This window comes from Frankliniella occidentalis, unplaced genomic scaffold (assembly GCF_000697945.3).
Source record: "Frankliniella occidentalis isolate FOCC.00 unplaced genomic scaffold, Focc_3.1 Scaffold473, whole genome shotgun sequence".
In the NCBI taxonomy this organism is placed as follows: domain Eukaryota; kingdom Metazoa; phylum Arthropoda; class Insecta; order Thysanoptera; family Thripidae; genus Frankliniella; species Frankliniella occidentalis.
This window is the reverse complement of record NW_026267591.1, coordinates 20,058-29,224: the sequence shown is the minus strand read 5'-3', so window position 1 is coordinate 29,224 and position 9,167 is coordinate 20,058. Positions and strand designations below refer to the sequence as shown.

Here is a 9,167-nt window from a genome sequence, read left to right as displayed (position 1 = left end):
CCTCCTTTTCCCTGTTTAAACTGATTATTATTTTTAGATGTTATTGGTTATTGATTGTTCTTTTACATCTTGTTGGTTTCATTACGATGAACTCAGCTATATGATATACCAAATTATATATTCATTCACTTAAGTTATTAGTTCTTCTAATTTGTATTTTCATAAGTTTGAAATCAAGTTACATGAAATATTGTGGTTATACTGGTTGACCATCGTTCTAGTATTCTTGCTGTTTTGTATGCGACTCTAAATACAAAATGTACATAATGTGCTTCAGATATTATGTGGAAAACAATATATTGGATCATAGAAATGTTATTTTTTTTTCCAATACCTGCAGATTTAAATGAATGAGTTCACAACTTGTGTTGTTTTTTTAAAAATAGATTCACTCTTTTATGGTCAAAGTTTATTAGTAAATCTACAAGGTTAAGAAGTGATTCATACACACATTTGGGGAAGACTGATAAAAGTAATTAACTTAAACACACTACAACCATTTGACACAAGTTTCATTTTGTATGACGACATACAAAGCAAAACTAAGTGTAAGTTAACAAAAATTTAATGAGTACACACAGGTTTGTTAATTTAACAAAGTTTTCATCTAGTCAAACATTATAAAAACATCTACACAGAAAAACTGTGTTTAGTTAGGTCAATTGCAAAAAAATGCTGAAGTCAATGTTGCTATACCTTGAGACAACAAAGATTCAGTTTAATATACTGTCCAGGCCAGTTGTCTCACTTTTGCCTCTGCATATATGTTCTCCAGGGCATAGTGTGAATCAGCTGTAACAAAATCAACAATCCAAACTTAATATTACTTTTACAACTCTCCACCCTAATCAAATTTATCTCAGAGGAAACTAAATGTCAGTTATTAAACATAATCAAAATTTTACCTGATATTGGACATCCTTGGAAGACTAATATGCTCATGTTTCGACAGTTATGTGCAATGCACTGAATTGAGAAATCGGTAACTCTCATACAGTGATTGATATTCAGCTCAGTTAAAGTTTTGCCACAGTTTCCATGGACCAATTCCAGTAATCCCTCATCACCAACCTTGCAGTTTACAAAAACAAAGGGAAATAAATGTATTCAATTATTAACATTTTGGAATCAAATTAGGTTTTTGGTTGAGATGACAATAATACCTGGGTGCTTGACATATTCAGGGAGGTGAGATGTTTTAATGTCCTTGTGAGAGCTACAGGGGCAGCATCGGTAATTGCATGACACCCGCCAACATCAAGCTCAGTGAGGTTGGGGCAGTTTTCAGCAATTGCTCCAACCACATCATCTGTCACACCTGGACACCTCCTCAAATAAAGTACTTTCAACTTGGGCAAATTTGGCCAAAGTGAGAGTAAAGCTAGGACATAAATGATATTTAATAATGAAGATTACACTAAATAACAATAGATCTCTTCAGAAACTGTATTCGTCTTCACTCACCATCTCTTCCAAGGTTTCTCTCCTGGTTTCTTCCAGGATTAAGATCTAGTTTTCGAAGTTCAGAGCATATTTGAATGGCCAACAACATGCCATCTGTCAAATGACATTCACTCAGATTGAGGGTTCTTAATTCAGAATGAAGTAGACTTTCCAGAGATGAAGTTCCTAGGGTCCCTCTCTTGCAAGCAATTGTTAAGAGTTTTGTTTTGAGAGTTCGAGGAAGAATTCGAAGGGAATCCACATGTGGATCTAGACATTCTGCAAGAGCTTCTAAAGCCCTGTACACACATTTTTTTTCATAATTGTTAGTAAAATTGAGCAAAGATATAAAATGCCACTAAAAACCCCAAAATTGAACTAATTGCAATACTTACAATGAAAACAAACTAGAAACTTGCACAGATCTCCACAACTCTGCATATACATTCATCTTTGTGGGGAATCGTAACCTGATAGGGAATAATTTTTGTGAATACTTGATCACACAGTGTTTACATTGTTTGCATCACAAGAATAAGCTGTACTAGTAATATGTGAAATGTTTTTATTCGATTGCATGCAGAATACCTTTCTGAATTGGAAGTAGGACAAAATACCACAGTAGTGATATTCCCTTAATAACAACCAATTATTTCAATATGTTGTTTGTGAATATGAAGAGAAGTGGAAGAATGGAAATGGTAACTATTATTGGTGGCAACCATCACCATGGTTACGATTTCGGACACTTCGGTTGCTGTTACTCGACGAGCCAGGTGTGACTACTCAAGCGTCACGAACTATCGGTATCAACGCCAAGCATTTGTTACGGCCGACCTATTACAGACCCCAGTATAGTCTTCAAATTCACAGATGAGCATCAATTAGGTTCTTTTCCTTCGACTTGCTCCGATTAGTAAAAGTACAGAGAACTTATTGTTGAGAGCAATACATTATTCGATCTCAAAACAATGTTTGTAAACAAAGATCCGAAACTTTCTGTCACTTGCAGTTTGGCGTCTGCAAGCTTTCTGCTGGGACAACGTTGTTTTTGTTTTCGCAGCTGACGGCCAGGTTACGCGACAAGGCGGTGGATGGATTCGACGAGAGGTAAAGGGAGGTTAGGGGAGAGGGGAAGTACCCTGCCCTGCAGGAGACGGCGTCATTGTTAAAATGAGGCGTAATTGACGTAAATAATGTTTATTTACTAAAGAAAAAAGTTAAATAACTTAACAAAAACGTCTTATTTATATAGCACAAAGTAGGCAGAAATATGCACCTATATAAATCATACAAAACAGAATACTAACTGAGAGGACTTGCAATGTAAGTTCCTCTTAGTCCGCAATTTGAGAATGGTTGATTTAACAATCCATACCAGTACAAATATGGGCCCCAAATCACAGCTCTAAACTCATTGTTATTTCTCTTTTAAACACAAATGGTAGACGGGAAGGGAGAAGACACAAATAACTTACTCACCTGGCACAGAAGAGCAACATTTGTCATCAAGAACTAGAAAAAAAAAGGTTAAAGACAGGCAAATTGCAATGATATCAGATAGCTGCACATCATCTGCATCATAGAATGAATAGAAAGTTTCAAAGTAAAAATACACAAGCAGTTCATCGTGCAGTAAAGAGCTGCAAAGTCAGAGAGAAATCCTGTCAGTGATTAAAATAAATCATCACTACGGTAATCTGATATATATATATCTATATATATATTGAGCTCTTGTTACATCCACCAATTCAAAGCAGCATTGGAAATTTGGTTGAAGAATGAATACATAATTTTGTTTTGCGTTCTACTCTTGTAATGCGACAATTACAATAACCATAGGTGCCAAATTATTTCACATTCTCAAACGATTGTGAAGTAATTTAGGAACAGCATATGAGATTCTAAATAAAAAGAATAGAAATAAATCCTGCATGGTTGAACAATACAGCAGTAATGCACATCTGAAAAGACAATAAATTTTGTAAAAAGAAAAAAAGTGGAGAAAAAGAAAAAGCTATGCTGAAATTTGGGGCAAAGAACAGCGATGCGTCAGACACGGGATCACATGGTGAGGTAGCTAACGGGACACTTCCAGACTGGATACCTGCAGCTCCACATTGCCTGAACCTGAAAGTTCAAAAAATTTTAAACAAGAGAAAGATAAGAAATACAACAACACCCCATGCTTTGGCTGTCAAATGTCCAAGGTAGATAAAAATTAATCATTCCTAAAATTAAATAATCTGCGGGCAAATGAAGCAAAAAAAAAAAGAAGAAAGAAGACTAGAGGTCAGGGAAAGAATACTGAGCACTTTATACATGAAGACAGTGTTTTCCTTCGGCTTTAAAACTGGTCATCTGAAAATGGAAAAAAACATGCAACGGAGGTTTTAAGACAACAAACAAATAGTACTTCAGAATGAGCAAGGAACATTAAGATCAAACATTGTTTTAGAGTGATGTACCTATTCAAGATATAAAATTATTAAATTAAACTAGCTTGGATTTTACCACATCTTTATTTGATCAGGTTTTCAATGCAGAGGAATCATTTAAAAATAGAAGTGTGACAATTATGAACTACGGTGTACAAAATATCAGATTAATGATCTAGGCTTACAATGGGACTTGAATCGGTACATCAAACTTGAAACGCAGCCATCAGAAACAACAGAAATACATGCAGTGATGAGAAAATAAATTTAAAAAAAGAAAAAAACAAAACAATTGTTTAGGCATGCATTATCCCTTCATCTTGTTGACAATACTCTCTCCCATCCACCATTTTTCAGTAAAGGAGCATATTTTACAATAAATTCAAGTCTAGCCTTTTTTTTTTGATTGGTAGAACCCAACTCAATGAGTTAATAGAATTCAAGTCACTATGTACAAAACTAATTGAAATATTAATACAATTTTTAAGCTTAGGTGGAACTATCACAACATTCCTGATGTCAAATGTTAAAAGAAGTCATGGCTCAACAAAGCAATCGTATGCTTTCAGTAGTTTCTTCTCCAGGGTCCTCTTGTTCGTCCTCCAAAACCTCTGCCCCTGCTTCTATTCCCACGTACGCCACCACGCTGAGGCACTGTAGAGAAAAACATCAAAGTAGTAAGAAAGATAATATTATAATGTCAACTCCAATAGGGGGTTCAACTACAGCTGCTTGTGACATGTAGGGTAAGATAAGATACAGAAAAAAATGTTCCTTTATCAATACTTACTGTAACTTGAAACTTTGTTGCTATATTTGCCACTAGGTGGAGTGTAAATTTCACGAGGGTTTGAGCCTACAGTTCTTGGGTGTTTAGGGGAGGCATCTCCAAAAGTAATGGGTGTGTGCCTTTTATTACCAGCACGGACAGACTCTTTCTCCAATGCTCTATCCTGGAAAATTTATGAAATTCGTTAACAATGACACATGTCATGTGAAACAGTAACTTAGTGAGAAATTAAAGACTTACACTGGTGTATGATGCATTTGCTGGCTTCCAAGACAGAGTGATAACACTTTTGAAACTTGGGGGAGTATGGAAGAGATCTTTGATGAGTGTGTTTATATTAGATGTGGTTTTGAGTGCAACAACTTTCAATTTATTCTCTTCTGATTTTAATTCCTCTCCAGTTTTCCCCCGAAGAGCCTCCTGAAGCTTTTTCATGTAACCTTGTACACTTCTTGCAAAGTAATGAAGTCTGGAATAAATGAAAAATATAACATGAATGTACACTAACAAAAAATTGGACTTTGAGCTGTGTATAACCAAGCCATTTCTTAATACCTCAGCCTAAAATCTTTAAGCTTTTCAGCATCTTTGGCTAGTGCATCAGGGCACTGTCGTCCCAGTCGATGGTAAGAATAGATTAGGCACTCAACATGGGAAAAATCAAGGCGAGGTTCAGCTTCATCAGTAGTTTCTCCATCTGGAGGAAGGGGCATATAATCCTAACAACAAAAGTGTGCAGGAGCAAAAATTAGAAATAATGTAAAATGAGAAAACTTGCATACAAACATTTGATAGATAGGTAATTATTTTAAAGTTATGGGAAACAAAAATTATAGTACCAAAAGCCGTGTGAAAACTTTGTCAACTCTGGTTTCAGCCTTTTCAAGGGTTCCACAAAAGGTTGAGAGCTCAGCTAATAGATTCAAAAGCTCCAACTGTTGATCAGCACCACTTCCTTCATCAGCACCACCAACCAAATGTAACTGTGGAAGCACTTCATCACAGAAATATGTCACGAACCTCGTAGATTCAAGTTGTTTCTAGGGTGAGAGGAGATAATTTAGTGAGAAATACAAAATTACAATTAAAGTAGAAGCAACCCACTTTAACTGTACATTTAAACTCACAGAGAAGTATGGAAGAGCATGTTTGACACAATTAACCAATCTATCAAAACTTTCATTCTCAGGATCACTAGGGTTGAAAGGTTGATCAAGCTCTGCTTGTTCTGCAGCTATATCAACAAGATCTTTCTGCCCACTAACTGTCTTACCAAGACGAGTGGCATTCAGGAGTTCCATTAAAAGATGGAACTCTTCAGCAGTCACATCCTACAACCAAAGGGGCAGTATAAAACTAAAATAAATCTCCCTAGCACAAGCAATTACTTGAGAAAATGATAGCATAGAGAACAAACCTGAAGAACTTTCTTAGCCTCAGATATCAAAAAATCTTCACTTTCTTTGTCAAAAATATCTGTTCCCTGATTTTTAACTTTCACTGTTAAAAATTTCAGACACTGCTCACGACTTGCGTCATCCCCATTAAATATTTGTGAAAAGATGCCTGTAAGAGTGCCTGAAAAGAAAAAAAAAATGATAAAAGGGAAAACAAAGTGACCAACAATATAAGTTAAAGAAGTAGAGACAATAACCTTTAGGATCGAGTTTGAGAAGTGACATCAGAGAATTGTGAACAACACTTAATTCGGAAGAATCTTGAGCTTGCAATAACTGTGCAAGAATATCAGCAATGCGCTGGGTGTAGTCCTTTAGATCCTGACACAGGCGAGGAAGATCTTTGATGGCCTGTTTACGGATCTGAGGAAACGAAAGAACATCACTTAGACAAAATAGAATCATTTTAACAGAAAATAGGCATTTTAATAGGTTATCATGTTATGTTATAAACACGTTTCCAAGCTTACCGCCAAGTCCTCATCTTCACAAAGATCAAGTTGAGCCTCTATAGCTTGATCCGTTAAAGTTGGGAAGTATTTAAAAAATCTTGCAATAAATTGCGAAGCAAGACGCTTTTCTTTGTCAGAACCCTTGACAGCTTTCAGAATCTCCAAGTAATCATCTTCATGCTAAACGAAGAAAAATTGGCAGGGATAATTGACTAATAAGTAAGAAATTTAAATTCTAACACAGGATTGTCTAGGTACAGAAACAGCAATGATCTGGAAATAGAAGCAGGTAAGCTGGTAAATAGTTAACCATCACGTCTCGTATATTTTCCAGTTTTCCACCCTAAAATGTAAAATCTCGTCGCGGCAATGGTAGCTAGGCGACAATTTACTAATCCTACCGGTAGAAGAATATCCCTCTTAGAAGACTGTTACTTAAATTTTTTAAAAAAATCGTGTAAATATCTAACAAATTGGACCGAGATCGTGAGAAACGAAGCGATGCCGGAAAATACAAGAATTACAAGAACTGTATTTTTTTTTTGGAAATAGTTTACTGCGATGAGGGGGTTAACTCACCTCGCTGACTTTGTCTTTGGCATCTGCGAGGACACCAAAGTGTTTGTACAACTTTTCAATGTTATCGGTACTCATCTTAAAAATTCTATTAACAAATGAGTGATTCAAATAGACGTTACTTCAAGGAATATGGGCTATTATCCAGCAAAAATGCCCCGGCTTCTCAAACCAACACTAGCGGCACTTTTAGCTGGAGGCGGCGCGACGACGGACGGCGACGGCGGCGGTCGGCTCGGCTTCGGTATACTTCGGTTGTAGCTTCAGTCGCTTCGGGGAACTTCGGACAACTTCGGCCCTCGCCCGACCATTTATTCACATTCTTTTTGAGGTATGAGTGATGAGTATGAGAAACATTTGGAGCTACAGCTCAGCAGTTGGGCGCGTATTTTGGTTTGAAGTTCCCACTGGAGAATGACATCGTCGGGTGGTGCTTTAAACCTGCTGACAACTTACGGTTCTAGCAGCGATGACAGTGAAGAAGAAATCCCTGGTCCAAGAGTGTCAGTCAAACGAACTATTGGGGGCCTTGACACCACAGAAAATAAGCCTAAAAAGTTCGCCACTGATAATCAGAATAAAAGGTACTCATAACCTCCCTGTTCATTTTTATTTCCTTCATAAAAAATGCGCTGTTTGATTATTTACTTTAATTTTCAAACAGTAAAAATTGTGCTTTTTAATTATTTACCTCAATTTTCAAACGGTAACTTGGGTAGTGTGCATTGTTTACTTAAGAAAAATTGCGTAGATTCATTTTAGGAACCAGGGTTTCTCACTCAATTTTATTGTCTCTGTATCTTTAGATTGCCGTTACCTTCTGTCTTCTTACAATGTTTGAATGACAGAACTGATCAACCGATAGATTTCCCTCATCAGCACAACGAACGCATACGATCATTTCCACATGAAAGAGGCAACTGGGCTTCCTACGTCTTCATAGCAGTAGGTGAGATTAAATTTGAATGGGAAACTCACCTAAATAATTTATGAATATCTGAGTCATATTCATGTTCGTGTCTAATTTCTACTAATATAATGCTTACAGAACCAACTCTGTCTCTTCAATCTTTTATTGATGTAGTGTGTGCAACATTTGATGAATCAATTAATCTTAAAAGGAACAATGACCTTCATGTTAGTTTATCCAAAACCGTTGTTGTGAAGCATCATTGGATTGATTCTATTTCATTATCAGTCCAAAGTATAGCTCATTCACTGGCCAGGTAAATTACATAAATATTCTTTATTTTGGAAACTGTGCACAGTTTGAGCTCTCATTTCAGCCATTCCTTTTATTCAGGTTTTCTATTTGTTTTGGTGATGTCAAAGTGTATACAAATGAAGAAAAGACTCGTACTTTTATTGGGATTGTTATTACTGCTGGTCATGAAACACTTTTAAAGATTACTCGTATGGTGGATAATGTTTTTGCAGATTTCAAGCTTCCGTCTTTCTATGAGGTGATTCTTGTTATAATTCTTTTGTGTGAAAACATACTTTACTAGAAATTTGTGGCATTCTTTTAATATTCTTGTGTTTGTAGCAACATTGTTAATGCTTATTCCCAATTATTTCATTCTACAGGATGCTTCATTTCACATCAGTATTGCATCATGTGTGGGAAATCATGTTGATGTTCTGAATTCTGAGATTTCAAGACTTCAGTCTTCTCTTAATATGTTTATCCACTCTCAACCTTTGGAATGGAGCATGAGTGTTGAAAAAATTCATTTTAGAACAGGAAACAAATATTTCAATTTTAACTTAGTCTTATAATCATATATACTGCATAAACTGCTTTACTTAGGCACAAAGCTAGGAGGCATTAAGACAAGAATTTCACAAATTTTACCTCGCTAACCAGGGAGAAATGCGTAGTGAGGATTATAATGGCTTTCGCTTGTGTGCACTGTACTGTTACTGAAAATTATTTCTTACATTGTCCTAAGAACAATAAATTTTTTATTAAATCACCGTATGCCTTCTGTTCCTGTTGTGGTTTTGAGTT

General features: G+C 36.0%; 4 protein-coding genes across 4 annotated transcripts in view; 2 read left to right on the top strand and 2 right to left on the bottom strand.

The window, feature by feature from the left end:
* Nucleotides 1-313, top strand: part of LOC113217859 (clathrin light chain) — a gene marked incomplete in the record, with an annotated part of 4,278 nt that extends 3,965 nt beyond the window's left edge. The window contains 1 exon segment of the mRNA XM_052274949.1: nucleotides 86-313.
* An 81-nt stretch (nucleotides 314-394) lies between these two features.
* LOC113217861 (protein AMN1 homolog) lies at nucleotides 395-2,522 on the bottom strand. The gene is made up of 6 exons (XM_026437934.2): nucleotides 2,032-2,522; nucleotides 1,839-1,913; nucleotides 1,465-1,742; nucleotides 1,164-1,381; nucleotides 906-1,071; nucleotides 395-792 (listed from the first exon to the last, which is right to left on the bottom strand). Exons 2-6 carry the CDS (start codon nucleotides 1,892-1,894, stop codon nucleotides 719-721), a joined length of 792 nt encoding a protein of 263 aa, XP_026293719.1. The 5' UTR covers nucleotides 1,895-1,913; nucleotides 2,032-2,522; the 3' UTR covers nucleotides 395-718.
* Nucleotides 2,523-3,946: 1,424 nt separating this feature from the next.
* LOC113217858 (apoptosis inhibitor 5) lies at nucleotides 3,947-7,398 on the bottom strand. The gene is made up of 10 exons (XM_026437928.2): nucleotides 7,160-7,398; nucleotides 6,599-6,760; nucleotides 6,326-6,491; nucleotides 6,089-6,249; nucleotides 5,799-6,002; nucleotides 5,511-5,711; nucleotides 5,227-5,390; nucleotides 4,912-5,140; nucleotides 4,672-4,834; nucleotides 3,947-4,535 (listed from the first exon to the last, which is right to left on the bottom strand). The coding sequence occupies exons 1-10, from the start codon at nucleotides 7,232-7,234 to the stop codon at nucleotides 4,447-4,449; spliced, it is 1,614 nt and encodes a 537-aa protein (XP_026293713.1). The 5' UTR covers nucleotides 7,235-7,398; the 3' UTR covers nucleotides 3,947-4,446.
* A 98-nt stretch (nucleotides 7,399-7,496) lies between these two features.
* On the top strand, nucleotides 7,497-9,133 carry LOC113217860 (U6 snRNA phosphodiesterase 1). Its single transcript, XM_026437933.2, has 5 exons — nucleotides 7,497-7,740; nucleotides 7,963-8,105; nucleotides 8,205-8,382; nucleotides 8,460-8,619; nucleotides 8,744-9,133. The coding sequence occupies exons 1-5, from the start codon at nucleotides 7,571-7,573 to the stop codon at nucleotides 8,933-8,935; spliced, it is 843 nt and encodes a 280-aa protein (XP_026293718.1). The 5' UTR covers nucleotides 7,497-7,570; the 3' UTR covers nucleotides 8,936-9,133.
* Nucleotides 9,134-9,167: the final 34 nt, after the last annotated feature.

Bases quoted from the DNA above. Each gene is read 5' to 3' on its own strand.
- LOC113217858 (XM_026437928.2), bottom strand. From the start codon at position 7,234: ATGAGTACCGATAACATTGAAAAGTTGTACAAACACTTTGGTGTCCTC. The intron at 5,712-5,798 runs GTGAGTTTAAAT...CTCTCACCCTAG, and splicing joins ATGCTCTTCCATACTTCTCT to AAACAACTTGAATCTACGAG. The intron at 4,835-4,911 runs GTAAGTCTTTAA...TAAATTTTCCAG, and splicing joins CAAATGCATCATACACCAGT to GATAGAGCATTGGAGAAAGA.
- LOC113217860 (XM_026437933.2), top strand. From the start codon at position 7,571: ATGACATCGTCGGGTGGTGCTTTAAACCTGCTGACAACTTACGGTTCT. The intron at 7,741-7,962 runs GTACTCATAACC...CTGTATCTTTAG, and splicing joins ACTGATAATCAGAATAAAAG to ATTGCCGTTACCTTCTGTCT. The intron at 8,620-8,743 runs GTGATTCTTGTT...TTCATTCTACAG, and splicing joins AGCTTCCGTCTTTCTATGAG to GATGCTTCATTTCACATCAG.
- LOC113217861 (XM_026437934.2), bottom strand. From the start codon at position 1,894: ATGAATGTATATGCAGAGTTGTGGAGATCTGTGCAAGTTTCTAGTTTG. The intron at 1,072-1,163 runs GTATTATTGTCA...GTAAACTGCAAG, and splicing joins TGAATATGTCAAGCACCCAG to GTTGGTGATGAGGGATTACT. The intron at 793-905 runs GTAAAATTTTGA...ATTTTGTTACAG, and splicing joins CCAAGGATGTCCAATATCAG to CTGATTCACACTATGCCCTG.